This window comes from Chrysoperla carnea, chromosome 1, assembly GCF_905475395.1.
Source record: "Chrysoperla carnea chromosome 1, inChrCarn1.1, whole genome shotgun sequence".
Taxonomy (NCBI): Eukaryota; Metazoa; Arthropoda; class Insecta; order Neuroptera; family Chrysopidae; genus Chrysoperla; species Chrysoperla carnea.
In genome coordinates, this window is record NC_058337.1 from 101,386,437 (window position 1) to 101,402,377 (window position 15,941).

At 29.8% G+C, this 15,941-nt stretch overlaps 3 protein-coding genes across 4 annotated transcripts in view; 1 reads left to right on the forward strand and 2 right to left on the reverse strand.

Moving 5' to 3' along the window:
• Positions 1-3,120: 3,120 nt before the first annotated feature.
• On the reverse strand, positions 3,121-6,841 carry LOC123305144 (mitochondrial uncoupling protein Bmcp). Its single transcript, XM_044886772.1, has 6 exons — positions 6,706-6,841; positions 6,487-6,634; positions 5,185-5,461; positions 5,002-5,120; positions 4,690-4,750; positions 3,121-4,379 (listed from the first exon to the last, which is right to left on the reverse strand). Exons 1-6 carry the CDS (start codon positions 6,770-6,772, stop codon positions 4,158-4,160), a joined length of 894 nt encoding a protein of 297 aa, XP_044742707.1. The 5' UTR covers positions 6,773-6,841; the 3' UTR covers positions 3,121-4,157.
• A 1,966-nt stretch (positions 6,842-8,807) lies between these two features.
• On the forward strand, positions 8,808-11,281 carry LOC123292822 (GPI transamidase component PIG-T). The gene is made up of 3 exons (XM_044873539.1): positions 8,808-8,993; positions 9,059-10,576; positions 11,265-11,281. The coding sequence occupies exons 1-3, from the start codon at positions 8,834-8,836 to the stop codon at positions 11,279-11,281; spliced, it is 1,695 nt and encodes a 564-aa protein (XP_044729474.1). The 5' UTR covers positions 8,808-8,833.
• Positions 11,282-12,577: 1,296 nt separating this feature from the next.
• LOC123290767 (CD109 antigen-like) overlaps positions 12,578-15,941 on the reverse strand; it is a 32,648-nt gene continuing 29,284 nt past the window's right edge. For both annotated transcript variants that reach the window (XM_044871070.1, XM_044871069.1), the window contains exons 9-13: positions 14,703-15,635; positions 14,402-14,629; positions 13,752-13,927; positions 13,404-13,690; positions 12,578-12,841 (exon numbers count right to left, since the gene is read on the reverse strand). In XM_044871070.1, the coding sequence (XP_044727005.1) occupies positions 12,639-12,841; positions 13,404-13,690; positions 13,752-13,927; positions 14,402-14,629; positions 14,703-15,635 (1,827 nt within the window). In that variant the 3' untranslated portion in view covers positions 12,578-12,638. The remainder of the gene's footprint in view (positions 12,842-13,403; positions 13,691-13,751; positions 13,928-14,401; positions 14,630-14,702; positions 15,636-15,941) is intronic.

A 15,941-nucleotide genomic window follows, 5' to 3' on the forward strand; every position in this document is an offset into this window, starting at 1 on the left:
CCACCGGGTCCGGGTTGTACAAAAGACCCGTAAATCGATGGCAAAATTTTTTTGTATTTCTACTATAATAAACAAGTACTTTTTTACTATAATAACGAAAGGAAGCTTTCTTCGTCAACATTGACTCAGTTATTTCTGGAATTTACAATCGCTTTGATGTCATGAGATTTTCTCTTTTTACTCCCTTCCTTTAACTCGCAGTGTCGTAACCCTTTTCCTGTGGTCCAAGCGAAAGGTGTTATAAGTTTGACCGCCATGTGTGTGTGTCTGTGTGTCAGTCTGTCTGTGGCACCATAGCTCCTGAACAGATTAACAGATTAATTATTTCAACACTTAAATCTGTTTGTTAAAATGATTTTCGAAGAGCAAAAGTTGGATTGGATATGGGATTTAAAAGTTTATTAAAAATAAAACAAAGATTAATAAATTAATTAGAATATTATATTTTTTAACAATAAAATAATTACTGTAACGAAAATAAATCACATTTTGTAAAATATTCATACAAAAACGAAAAAAAAGTAAATAAATGCACCATAAATATCAGAAAACAAAAAGAAATTCTCTATTTGAGATTCACAATAATATGCTGTAATTCGGTAATTTTTTTAATTCTTTGGTTTCCAACAAGAAAGTTAAATATTATGAGTGCAAAATCTATTTATTCTAAACATGTGTGTTCACGAACATGTATCAATTGTTTTTCATGAAAATTTTGTGCACATTATAATTTTACTATATTTTTAAATCGCTAAGCGTTCAAACAAATTAAAAAAATTTAAAACAAACAACACTAATCTTTTCATTATTAAATTTCGAATTATCAACGAGGATTTTCAAGATCAAATTTAATTTCTAATTACAAAAGCAAAATTGAAATTTTAATCAAAACATTCCTAGGTATTTCTAAATCTTTTGAATTTACAGTCCAATCTTCTTATTTACTCTTCTAATGTACAATACATAAGCATTGTTTCAAATCACACCTAATCAATACTTAAAAAAATTGTTTTTAATGTTTGCGAATCGGCCAAAATATATTAAACTTATCGGCAGTGTAAAAACTATTCTAGTAATGCAAGCAGAGTAAGTACTTACAAATGATTACATAATAAAGTAATTACTTCAAAATAAATGCAATCTTTTTGTTTTGAAATCATTAATGAATTCGAAATTTCATTAGATTATAATTTGATAAAATATCTTTCAAATGAGCCTCATTTGGAAATTTTTTAATAAAAAAACAATACTGAAGTTTACATTTTTACATATTTCATTTACAAAATGAATTGTTTTTTCTCTAGGAACTTCATAAAAATCAAATAGGCATAAGCCCAGTGTACATTTTGGTAACTCTATCAAGGACAGAAATTTGAGAGGCTATTGTCAAGGCTACGTTCTCAACCTTGAAGCTATTTTTAGATTTTAATGTGAAGATGTAAACTTCGAAAGCACGATTTGATATCATTCCTCTGCGCATGGGTTGATCTTATAGTTTATGTTTTGTCAATCATTTCTAATACGACATCAATGAGTGTGAGAGAGCACATATATATTAAGCAATGTATATAAGAAGGGTACTATTAGATCCTTCTTCTCTAGAGGCCCCTGAAAGCCCCAAGGGATTAATTCCAAGCTTTAAACTTTAAAGAGTAAAAATAGCCTTTTGTTTGAGAATGTATTTCAGAAAACAGCCTCTGAAGTTTCTGCCCATGTCCTCGAGTTATCCACAATATTCACTGGCCCTGGGAATAAAAAACGTCATAAAAACGAACTTAACAAACTAATGCCTAGCTTACACCAAACGAATATTCTATGATTAATTGAGTGTTTATCAACATGTAAATAGCTTGGAAACAATCGCTCACTGACAAAAAGTAGGCGAGTCGGCCGAACGTAAATATTTTTGTTTCTGTATTCCATCAATTAGCGAATCACAATATTAATTTGTATAGGCTAGTTTTCATCTGTACATTGTACTCACTATTAATTATTTACAAATCCGAGATTAGTTCTGTCTTTGTGTCAAATAGCTAATTGCTAGCAAAACGTACTTGTCGGGTGTAAATTATAATTATAATGTAACGAGTTTTCACATGCGATGATGGAGAATTATAGAAGATTAATCTAAAATGCTTATAAAATATGTTCCAAAATTAAAGCAAGATTTCAAATTGTGTTTTAGCTGACAGTTCAAAGAAAAACAACGCGTACTCACTTCTAAGCAGGTTTTTAAAAATAATGAGAGTTTAGCAGCTATAGTTTGCAATTTTCGTGCGAACTATCTTTGGAATAGCGATTTCATCAAATGAGAAAAGATAACTTTTTTTTTAAATGCAGAGAGACTAAACCAGAATTTATTAGCCAAATTATGGAATTTAACAACGGTGGATTTCTTACTTTGAAATTTTTTGAAGTCTGAAGCTTATGGCCAACGAGTCCAAAACCCCTCATATCTCGAGGGAGGAAATTGTTGTCTATTAAAATTATTCCTTGCGTTAATTTTGCGACTCCTTTGAGTAATTAATAACATTGGAACGTTGTAACATATTGCGATTATATTAAATAAATATTATTTTTACATATTAAAATTTGATAATAAACATTTTAACGATTGATTAAAGCTTCGTTCAAAATCGTTTATAACTTAAAGAATGTTACAAACTCGATTAATATTAAAAAATTTAAATTTTTATTTTAAACATTGGAGGAAATAAAGTTTACAATTACTTATAACCACCATTTTTCCGTAATGTTTATATTTACAGAGAAATTTACGTTCGAAGTTCAAGAATATAAAGTTTGAAATTTTTATTTTAGATCTCTGAACGCAAACTTTCTCTGTAAATATTATACTTGGCGGAAAAATAGTCTGATAATAAAATATAGCAAATTTTTTTTTTAATGAAATTCTCTTAACGTTTGTTCGAAAAATAAAAAGGATAATTAACGAAGTTTTAATTGTTAAACGTTAGGTAATTTTTTAGTAAGTAAACATCAGTTATTGTTAATTAGTAATTAAATACTATTATAATCCTCATCTTTACATTAAATTCTCTTTTTAATAATCAATTACTCTTCTGCTTATTTAAATTAGTATATGGATTTCTAGTTTTTTTCACAGTTACTCTCTAACTTTATAATATTTTGCAAATATTCACACTTTGGTTTATATATATCGTTTTATAAGGACTTGAAAAAGTTTAATTCTTTAACATTTTAGAAGTCGCTACTGGCTCTATCCGATTCAGGCCTCTGTGCTCTGTATTTTGCTTGGTAATATTCAAGTGACTACTTTATAACATTATCAATCATTTCCATTCAACTATTGATTGCAGCAATAAATAACACCCATAGACGTCAATTAGCGCTCTGCGCTTGAGTGCTACGGATGTTAAACGTGCGTATGGATATGTAAAAATATTCCGTAATCTTCATTTATTTCTTTTTTAGTTTGAATGTTCCAAACAACAAAAAAGCAACATTTTAGGACGAAATAAAAAAGAAATTACGAAATTTCATAGAAATGACAAAAACGCTTATAGATATTGACGTTATACATAATATTATCTAAATATATTGTCTATGAGCATTTTCGTCATTTCAACGAAAATCTTTACATTGACGAAGCAAAAGAAAGCAGGTCTGACGTAAGATTGTACTGCATTCGCTTGTAGAACCAAAATACAGCGCCACTGCGCCGAAATATTTATAACTTCATACTATAGACCATTATTTCAATTAAATAATATTTTTTATTCATAGTTTATATATTAAATTTTAATTATAACGCCTGAATGTTATGCATTTTTACACAAAAGTTCTATCACTTATGTAATATTTTTGCATTTATTTTTTAATAAACGGTAATTGTTTTTAATAATGTGAAGTTGATAAACTTGCAACCGTTGCTACCTCTGGCGCTATGCTTGGTTTGCCTTCAACAAATATGAGGCAAATCCTACTAGAACTAGCTATATTATTCCATATACTATTTAATTAAGCTTAATTGTTACACAACAATTAACAAAAATACAATAAATAAAAATCACAAAAACAAAATTGTTTTAAAAAATAAATTAAAAATAAATTAGCTTTGTACGCTTATCAACAGTCAACATAAATAATTAAATGCCATCTATCTATATGAATACTTTCTAGTAAAATTTTTTAAGATGTTCATAAGTAATAAAAAATATAATATTCCATGGTCCCATACGTAACCATGTAGGCAGAAAACCTTTATAGAGTGCTAAAAATCCTTCATATTTATATGTTTTTAGAAAACAATCTACGGTACCTTTGTACACGTATATATTATTTTGAGTTGTTTCAACTGCGCTAACTATTCGCAATTTCTTTTGATTCATCATTCGAGTCTAAAAAATTAAAAAAATTATATTTATTAAATTGTCTACATACAAAAACTTTTATTAAATATAGACTGATCACAGTATCAGAAATTAACTATGAGGGTTTGAGGGGATATTTCTAAGACTTAAAAATATGTAAGTGCCTTTCTCCAGGGGGTTTCTTGGACAACATTTCATTTACAGTAGAGTTGCCTATCTATTTATGTAATAAATTATAATCTGTGGACTAGTGATTTCACTATACAGCGTACAAACATCGAGCTAAAAGCAGTTTAATTAGAATCATGGATGCTAACAAAATAATTTTTCCACTTACCCGAATTACGTCCAAAGGAGTAGAAGCTACTGCACTTCCAAGACTAGCAACAGAACTAGAACTAAAAATAACATAAAAAATCAACTATTTAACAATTTTATGACAACACAGCAATATAGGTTTTCATCGATTTGCTTTTGTTTCGGACATTTGTCAAAAAACTATTCAACTAAAGAAAATCTAATATATTTTAACTTTATCAAATAGCGCTTTTTGATATGTATGATATGATATATATTTGATTGAAATCTGTCCGAAACAAAAAATAATCATTTTTTAATGAAAAGCCTTATTTAAAAAGAAAAAACCTACATTAAATGATTTGTAAAATTATTTCCAAACGTTGGCATTAAATAATATTTACAGAAGTCATAGACAGGTAATTCCACCGCCGCAATAACTGCTGCACGTTGAGAAGTTGGGCCGACACCCTATAAAAAATGCATTTATATAATAAAACATTTTTTTTTTTTGTTAAAAAAATAAAACACATACCCTCCATAATCCTACAACCCCTTCCCGTTGATATATATTAAAGAAATTTTTCACTAAACTACCACTATTACCCTGATTTCCATGTATTTGCAAGCGCACTTTGAGTACATCAGTCGGATTTGCTGCAGATGCAGATACGGCACCCGCAATTACAGCACATAGTACATTATTCCATAAATTTTCCTGGTTTTGATCAACTAATACTTTTTTTATTGAGTAATATAAACCAAATTTAATTGTTCCATATGTAGCTTGTCTTAATACTGCTGGCCGAATACTAAAATATAAATATATGCATTTTGTTGTGAACTATTTTATAACCAAACATCGAAAGAAATAATTAAATAATAAAGAGTCGTCTTGTTCCAGGATCCGTTTCTGGAACTTCGTGTGTGGCTTCATTATGACAAGCCTAAAACACCTTTTGTTTGGGAAAACTTTCAAAAATGAACACAAACTTGGGCTTATTTTGATATTTTAGTAAAGGGATAACGGAAAAGAGAATTTGATGATTGTTTAATGAAGTAACGTATTTGATGATATAGACATTTGGGTAGAAAATCATCTGTGACAACCAAACATATTTTTTAAGACTGATCATATACAATAATTTACTTAGTTTTCAATTTTTATACCATGCATATATGTAATATACAAGATATACTAAGTTTAGTCCCAAGTTTGTAACGCTTAAAAATATTAATGCTATGAACAAAATTTTGGTATAGGTGTCCATTTTCGGTTCTGTCCGTCTGTCTGCCAACACGATAATCCAAAAACGAAAAAAGATATCAAGCTGAAATTTTTACAGCGTACTCAGGACATAAAAAGTGAGGTCCGTAGGACCCATCTTGTAAACCGTTAGAGATTAAACAAAAGTTTAAATGTAAAAAATCTTCCTTATAAAAAAAATAAACAACTTTTGATTGAAACATTTTTTCGTAAACATCACTGTTTACCCACGAATTAGGCGTAAATTGTATAGTAGGTAGGTATTATATGGGGATATCAGTTACGTATGTGTGACATGTATGTATGTGTAATATGATAGAGTAATCAACACTGTCTATGCATGGTATTTCAACAGTTAACTCAGTCAATTGTTTGCTTTCACTTGTTTTGTTATACATTCAACTGTTACCAAGTTTTTGCAAGATTTTTAATACAAATATTTTCGGTTGCTTTCAATTAATTTGCAACTGCGGTATTTCGATTATACTTGTATCAATCAAGACATTTCAATCATTTTCTACATGCAAAGCCATGGTACAGGGCTAATTTAAATATAAATGTATCGCTTACCCACAATATAAAGCTGGAAGACCTTCGTTTCGGATAATTTGCATCCAAACGTCGGTCATTCCACGATACTTTAATGTGGTATGTCTTCCATCAAACTTTTGTCCTTGTACTTGCAGTCGTGTCTTTGCAGTATCAATTGGAAATGTACCTAAATTAATTATAATTAGTATTGCGTGTTAAAAAATATCGATGATTTTTTTCTATTCAAAGAAAACTAACCAAATTCAGCCACAATCGATGCAAGACCCCCATAAATAAATGGTCGCCAATCATTGAACACACTCATTTTTCAAATATATTAACAACTATTAATATAATTAATAAATATATAAACACAAACATTAGTTTAAAATTTGAATTTCTTATTTACTACACAAAAGAAGTTTAATATGTAATTATACCTGCCAATACGACAGAGACGGTTACTGGTTAGTCACATGTAGCCTGCACATGTGTGTTTTAAACTTGACAAAATCACGCAACACATAAAAAACATGACCAGTGATGTCACAAAAGCTTATCGTTAATTATATATCGCTGATCCGAAAAATTATTCCGATATTTAAAAATTATTTTATAAAATTTACGCGTGGTATATAGGAAAACTTTAATTACGTATCTACATGTATTTTTTTACAAGGCTTACAACGGCAAATAAATTGAGTTTATAAAAAATATTTCAACTAAACATGACTATATAAATTAGCAGAGTTAATTGTTTAAATACTCTGGTGTAAATTGATGTTTTAGCTTAGCACCGGCACTCCAGTGAGTAACGTAATAAAAGAAGACGAACGTCAATACATTGTGCTTATAAACGTAAAATATAAGGGCCCAAAGCGTAGTAAATTCAAACCCAATGAACACATGAAAATAATAGTTGGCTGAGTTAATTGTTGAAATATCCTTTATAGACATAGTATTAATGCTTTATAAAAAACGACACATTTTTTTGTTTTCGAAAATTTGTGTTCCTTTTTTTTTGTATTCTACAAATAAGACCTATTCATTTTTACTCTAATTTGCACCTTCACGGAAAAACAATATTCTTTAGGAAAAAATATTTCAAACAAAAGTTGTATATTTTTTTACAAGGACTATTTTTTGCATTTAATTTTTGTTATCTTTTACGATTTAGAAAATAGGATCTACGCACTCCTGACACAATTATGTGAAAATAAAAAATTTCAATTCGATATCTTTTTTTGTTTGTAAGTTATCGTGAAGACGGACAGGCAGGCAAACAGGCAAAGACTGACGGATGGACCAACAAAAATGGACTAATTATAAGCTTGGGTCTTAATATACTCCTGATATATTTCGTATACGCAAGGTAAATCAAAAGAAAAGTTGAAGTTTTTCTTATTTAGCCTTTTTCCTGAGAAGATTAAAAATAAATCTTCTAGATGGCAGGATATATTTGTACCCCCACCCCCTAGTGTTGCCATCTAGCGAATCTTTTTTTAATCTTCAGAGAAAAAAGGCCTGGAATTATTAATTATTGTATGTCCGGATTTAATGATAATATGATAATGTTTATAATTTGTCTTATGTAGTTAGTTAAAAATATTTATTAGCATTATTTAAAAAATATAATGCTTTAATTAGCCTTTTTCCTGTGAAGATTTAAAAACATCCGCTAGATGGCAACATTAAAGGGGGTACAAATATATCCTGCCGTCTATAGGATCTTTTTTTAATCTTAACCCAGGAAAAAGGCTAATTATTCCGAAATATTACATGTTTTTAGCCACTTTCAAAAGTTGCGTCCAACTTGAGTCCGGCCAAAAGCAACGCACGCTATTTCTCAGTTAGTACTGCCACCCTTAATCTTAATTCTAATCGACACCCCAGATATCAAAAAACGCATTGTCGATACTCGGTTAATAGTTTTATTTACGACCTACTACCGGAGTTACCGACACATCAGAGATAGAATAGTATAATCTATCAGGTTACGCAGCCAATTAGCATTATTTATAATTTACAAAGTTCTTTGATGCTACCAAATCTTTGATTGATAGTGTAAACTGTAAACATTCAACTTTGACAGAAATTAATAGACCTTTTCATTTCAATTACGCTTTTATTAGTGTCTGACAGACAGTAATAAGTTTGACAAAGTTAAAATGAAAAACATTATTTACTACCCAATTCATCAATCAATTTTTATTAAATATCGCCCAGGCTAGTTCAAAGATAAAATTTATCGTAAAACTTCTCCTCACGAACTTATTTTAGGCGTAGATTGAACAAACCTACTAATTCTATAAAAATACGCAAGCGCATGCGTCAATTCAATTTGACAGATGCGAAATTTCCATTAAACATGACATTTATTTGAAAAATGACAATTTTCAAAAATTCACTGATTTTTCTGTTATTTTCATTTTGTAGTGCTTATAATGATATATTTAATGAAGAGTTACTACTTAATCCATTACCAAATGGACATATTTATACATACTTCCAATTTACCACAAAATGGGAGGCTAATTTAAAAGATGGTATATTACATTTTTTTAATGATAAAAATCTGAAGAAAATTTATTGTTATAAATTTATCTTATAGCTCAGCATAGTCATTTGTTTCCTCGTGCATTAGCAGAAATCCTAAATCAATATCATGTTCGAGAATTCCATATTTCTATGACTCAAGGCTTGTGGCGGCATGAATATTGGGGTTATCCGGTAATTGACGCACCTCCGGGTGCTGAAGTATGGGCCTGGTTTGAAAATGATGTTGGCAACGTGGATTTAAACTGGAAACGACTTATGGATACCTTATCTGGTTTATTCTGTGCATCGCTAAATTTTATTGATGGTACCAACAGTGTAATACCTGAATTTAGTTTTCGTCCTGAAGGTGTTGTACCAGACAAACATTTCAATAAAAGTAATGTTCGCTATGCATCATTACCACGTGAAGTTGTTTGTACGGAGAATTTAACACCATGGAAGAAGATGTTACCATGCGAAGCTAAACGTGGATTTGCTTCATTACTTAACGCTGCGCAAATACATAACACAAGATATCATTCATTAGGTTTGCATATCCGTCCTGTTTGTAGTAACAAACAATGCACATCATCCTCCTTAGAAATTCGACAAACAGTAAGTCTAGTTTATGATCCAGCGTTAATGCCAACCAAACGTGATTGGTCATTCCGATATTTATTTGGTCAAGGTTTATTAAATACATGTGTCTTAGCGAACTCTAGTATTGTTTACGTAGATATAACACATAATTTTACTAATACGTTCAAAGTTACACCTGAACCAACTAAAATAGAGGAATCATCTCGTGGTGGTTTTAAAAGAACCTACGCTGTTTACGATTTAACCGGTAATACTGATCAAGTGTTTAGTATTTCATCAAAATTAAAAGGGGAACCAAAAATAATACCAAATTCACCCCCTCCATTATATGCAAATCGATATCTTGTCGGATACGGGCAAGAAAAGGGGGGAATTGCTACTCGTATTCATAATAACCATTGGAAAGAATTGAATATTATTTATTTTGAACAAATTCCATGGTACATTGAAATTTATTTGCATACTTTACAAATCGAATCAAATGGTAAAATCATTCAGCCATCAATTATACGATACATTCCTGGTCAAACTCGTGAACGCCCTTATTATATTGAAATTGGTATGACATTACCAGCCCGATCAATTACTACAATATCCGTGAAGTTCAATTATGTATTCTTAAAATGGCAAGAATATCCACCTGACGCTAATCATGGTTTTTATATTGGTTCGGCGGTTATTACAAGTGCATTACCATTAGCCAAAAATTATACGGGTATACCGATAGATGGGAGTTTAATTGCCGATAGTTTTAATGCCTCACGGCAAACGTATCCGATTCGTTTTTATACTGAAATATTGCTGGTAAGTTTACCAACTCCCGATTTTAGTATGCCATATAATGTGGTCTGTTTGGCGTGTACGGTTATCGCATTAGCATTTGGACCATTACATAATATTACAACAAAACGTTTGCAAAGAAAGAAAATTGAGGATGTACGGAAAAATATAATATCAACATGTTTAGAAAAATTAAAAAACTTTATTAGTAGAAAACAAAAATGATTATAACAGGATTTTTTTAACATAATTTAATATATTACAAGACTGTAATTAAGTAGTATTTGTTTTTATTTTGTTGTAAAAAAATAAAATAAAATTTTTGATATAATTTTAGAATATTTTACAATTTTTAAGATGATAATTAAATATTAACCTTTGGACGTGAAACGCAATTAAATTTTTCGATTTACAAATCAAACCATGTAAACTATATACCAAGGTCGACGCAAAGGAGCGGAAAACAGGGAGGAGTAGCTGCTTCCATCCCTAAAAACTTGGAAAGATTTAACTAAATGCCAGTCATTTATTGTCTGAAATATAATTACCGCTCGAAAGATCAAATTTCGTATCCGAATCCCTCGAATTGGATTTTTATTCTAAAATTTGTATATTATACATTTTAAGCATGTATTATTCTGTAACAGTGGCAGAAGATGTACTTGACGATATTCTAAATAAAAATTTTAGTGAGCAGTGGCAAGTTTTAGTAGTTATCTTTAAAAAAAGTTTTAATAGTTATCTTTCTTGCCTCTGCCTGTTGAGTTAGTGTAATTTGTAGATTTATTGAAAAGGATTGATTTTTTTAAAGAATTCTGGCCTTTGCAATTAATAGAAATAGATGAAACACAACATTTGAGTATATTTGATATAAAGTTAAATTTTTATTTTTGCACTAGGGATCGAACAACCTTAAATGTGTAAAAAATTCCTTTTTTTATACGTCTATCATGAGTTTATGTGTGTAATCGATGGTAAAAATACAATAAGCTTTCAAAAATCAATTACATTTTTCTCGTTGGTTCAACATCAAAAGTTGATTACATACAAGCCCGATTATGTAAGGTTTAGAGAACGTTGAAGGAGGATTTCATAATCAATTAGGAAAAACCTTGTTAGGTAAGTACAAAAAATTAAAGAAAAATAATCTTTTTTTATTATCAAGGTTTTTGTCAAGAAAATGTTTAGAAAAATTAAGTAGTAGCATTTTATGACTTTTATAAAGTTTTATAATTATGGAGATTCAATTTTTTTTTAATTTTTATCAAACTGGTGAATTTTTAATAACAATTAACATCGTTTAAAAAAATATATTAAACAGTACTTTCAGCTCTCAAAAATTTCATAAATCTAATATTGGATCTGTCTACAAAAAATAAAATTTTAAAATAAATATAATACTTTTTTTAAATATATCTAAAAAAAAAAATTGAATATTATTATCAGTTATTAATTTGAATATGATAACAAGCATGTAACAAATATCGTACTATCTTTTTCGTACTTTAATTACAAATACGGTTGATTACCTGTTACATTACTACATAATTCAAAATCTAAAACTCTGGGCAAAATGTGCATTTTTATGGAAAACTGCACATCAAATCACAAGGTGATAATAAAAAATGATTCTGGAAGGCAGAACCTATCTAAATATACAAATTTCTAAATCAGATTACACAAAGAAATATCTCTGCTAGATTCAACGAAGCCTAGTTAAGTAGTGAAGTAAATTTTTTGATGATGATTAAATCTTAACCTTGGAACATGAAACGTAATTGTATTTTTCAATTAACGAATTGAACTAAAAATTAGTCGAAATATTTTGAGCCAAGAAAATTTATTTTAAATATCGGTGGTTGAAAATACATTCAGTCATATCCACATTCAATGTAATATTTTAGATTTTATAGAGGGTATTCCGGAGTAGTTTATTTAGTTTTACAATTCATATAATTTCCTTGCATGTTCAGAATTTCAAAATTTCCTGATAATATCCAGATTTTTCGATCGCTCACCAACCTCCATTTTTTATTATCACTACCGTGACAAATTAATAAAAGTTGTAGACGGATCCATTTCAAACTACCCTGAGTTAATGCGTTAAATAGTTTTTTTTTTTTTAATAAACTTATATACATAAACGAAAATTGTTAAAAATTAATTTCAGACTTTGTTTTTAGTAAAATATCTAAATTAATTTGCGATACGTATAAAATAATAATAATGCTTTTTTTTTAAGACTAGTGCGCAAAATTTAAAAAAAATTGAGATTAATAAATAAAAGGTAAAGACAAAAGTAACAATGTGATAATCGTTGATGGTAACACAGAAGAAACACCTCCTTTGTCATCACCATCAGCATCAGCTTTTTGTAGATCTGGATTATTTGAGCAAACGTTACCACAATTTTCTCCTTCACAAATATCACATAATGTTGCAGTCCTTGCTTCATAAAATACTCGAGCTTTTCGTGCTATTACAAAAAAAAAAAGGATTATACATATTAAATATTACGTCTCTCTGTCTGTCTGTTTGTGAATTTATAAATCAAGAACCACTGATACGATTTAGATAATTCATTTTTAGTATAGAAGTAATTTATCTTTGGTCCTAGGGTGTTAGCGAAGTAAGAATTCTAGTGGAAAATTTCGCTTGGCAATTTAATACTATTGGTTTTATTTATACTAGGAATTGCGAGCGAAAAAATTAATGCTCGTGTAATCGAAACCTTTAAGGTGGAAGCTGAAACTAGTTATTTTGAAATAAATTATAATAGAGTTAAGGATTTTAAACTGTATCTCTTTATGTTGGAGCGTTTATTTTTCAGCGCTATTAATAATTATAATAAACCACTATTTGTCTAGATCCATCTCTGGATGTGAATTGTTAGGATTTCTTCTAAGAGTAATATTAGTCTAGTTCGATAATTTTTAATCATAATATACTTTGAGATAGTAACTATAATTTACTTCGAAATTGAATTTGTTTTATCTGATCGCCATTAATTAAGACAACAGCTTATTTAGACAATTTACCTGTGTCATAATAATCGTAAAGAGTAACTGGTACTGGAACTTGTCTGGCAACTTTATGAGTACGAAATGCTGACACTGTTGGACAGTACTCTTGTTTACGATGCATATGATCAAAATACAAAACAACTTGTGTATTTGAGTCTCGTGTTTCAACTCGTTTAACGTGTGGAGATGCTCGTAAACTTGGTAACGCTTCTGAATCCACTGTATAACCAGACGGAAGATTTACTTCCATTACGGCCATATTACTTTGTGCGTCTACACTATCATTACGATTACCAACAAAACTATAATAGAAAATAATTGAAAGCGAATGATAATTAAATGACTTGTAGAGTTAGAACTTACCCTGAACATATTGACAGTTGAAGATGGTTACGATTTGAATTGCGATCAACTTGTGGATCTAATGTAAACATTGGCCATGCACCAGTCACATTAACATTATACCTGAATGAAACTTGTAAAATTCCAAAACCGTTGCCTTCTGCTGAAATATTTAAGAAGCGTGTTTTCTTTGGTATCTAGAAATGAAAAAAATCACAATAAGTATTTGCAATGTAGACACTTTTATGATTTATCGCGTCTATTGCCACGCTAGCGGGAAGATAATTTTTTAGCACTTAAGCTTAAATGTCTTGGTATACTAGATAACTAGAAATATAATTTTGGCAATTCTGTACTTTCGTTTTGTTTCTTAAACAGCGTATTTTTAAATTACTATTCATTGGAGAAAAATGTTAAAAAAATATATGGTGATCTAAAGGGAGCGAAGTGATAAATGGCATTTAAAAAAAAAAAGATAGCTTCTCTACATAACTATAATACTCCTCGATCTTTAAACTATCTTTGTGCAAAAAACCATGTCGATCGATTGCTCTTTATTGCCTTGAAAAGGGGGAGGGAACACACATTCACTTTGATATTATCAGTATAGATAATTAAAATACGCTAGCGGGACACTAGACACGGCGAATATTTATAATTCTTAGATTTACTTGATGTTTTTGTAATATCATATAATTTTGTTGATTTATTGAAAATTCGCTGATTGTATCTTGTTGATATTCATATTTTATCTGCAAATTTGGATATCTTGAACCTTGTGCAAAACTAGCACCTAATTCTGATAACGCTTGTAAACCAATTACAGTATCTTGAGTAGACGTAAATCCACCATTTTGATTTCGTTGCATTATTAGCCATTTCAGTATTGGTAAACAGTCCTAAAATAAAAAAAAGTTAATTTCAAAAATTTTTAATACTATCATCAGTATCTGAACACATCGTAACACATACTTCAAATAATCCACTTTGCATTAACGCCAACATAGCATAAGATGTAATTTCAATATTTAAAGCATTTGGCATTGATCTCCATGGATTATTTTGTTCATATTCAGGTACTCGAACTTCCCACCATTTCATATCTTTAGTAACATTTGCGAAAGTGTCCAATAAATTCAATGCTGTTTGTTTCGCTGGATGATTCGATAATTGTAAAGCATAAGCTGACACTGCTGTAGCATAAATATTTTCTTCGCGACCTAAATTTCTTGAAATGTAATCGACAGCTTTATCAATAGTGTTTGCATATTTCGAAGAATACATTTGTCCAGCTTCTAAAAATGTTACTAAAACGTATGCAGTCAGAGCGATACCCCGCCCAGCACCACCCTGCATTTCTTGATGACTTACTTTTCCCACTTCTGGGAAACTACCATTTAATGCCTGATTTTCAGCCAACCATTTTAATGCACCATCAATTATGGATTCTTCAACAGATATGAATGCAGCTGCTTTGCGGAAAGAACGAGCTACAAATGCAGTTAACCAAACACTTCCATTTGGATCAGAAGTACCAAAAGCACTAAATGATCCATCCGGTCGTTTATAAGTTAATTCTTGTTGATATCCAACTTCCATAAATTTAATTGCTTTATTCGAGATAGCTGGCGTGATTTGTTGTGTATTCTTTAAATATTCAAGAACAAGAATATTGGGCACCAAATTTAACATATTCTGTTCACCACAACCATGTGGCATTCGAATTAATTGATCCAAGTTTAGAATCGTTGGCCCTAAAATGTCACCAGCCGCAGATATTTCAATATACTCAGATCCAGGAATAATATTTTTTGGAATATCTAATGTAATATTTGTTTTCAAAAATGGATTATTACGTAAATCTATAAATATAGCTTTGTTCATGTACTGGGTTTCACCTTCAGCCTAAAAAAATTTTTCTCATATTGTATATTTAAGATTTCAATCAATTTGACTGGAATTCCAAAAATAGCCATTTTCCAATTTTCCTCAAAATTTATACAGGCTTATTATATAATTTTCCCCAGGTTTGAAGTGAGCTATTTATTTGGAAATTCTTTACAGTGGTAAAATTATTCATCTATTTTCGTATACCAATCGAAGCATTTGTAAAAGAGACAAATTTTGAACTTTCTCTAAATTGCATGTTGGTTTGCATGGTTAGCGCAACTGAGTTTTAATTTTTTCTTCAGCAGGTCACTGAAAAAACTT

Coding starts and splice junctions, on each gene's coding strand:
- LOC123305144 (XM_044886772.1), bottom strand. CDS start 6,772: ATGAGTGTGTTCAATGATTGGCGACCATTTATTTATGGGGGTCTTGCA. Junction 5,121..5,184: donor GGGTTGTAGGATTATGGAGG/GTATGTGTTTTA, acceptor CATTTTTTATAG/GGTGTCGGCCCAACTTCTCA. Junction 4,751..5,001: donor AATTTTACAAATCATTTAAT/GTAGGTTTTTTC, acceptor TGTTATTTTTAG/TTCTAGTTCTGTTGCTAGTC.
- LOC123292822 (XM_044873539.1), top strand. CDS start 8,834: ATGACAATTTTCAAAAATTCACTGATTTTTCTGTTATTTTCATTTTGT. Junction 8,994..9,058: donor GGAGGCTAATTTAAAAGATG/GTATATTACATT, acceptor TTTATCTTATAG/CTCAGCATAGTCATTTGTTT.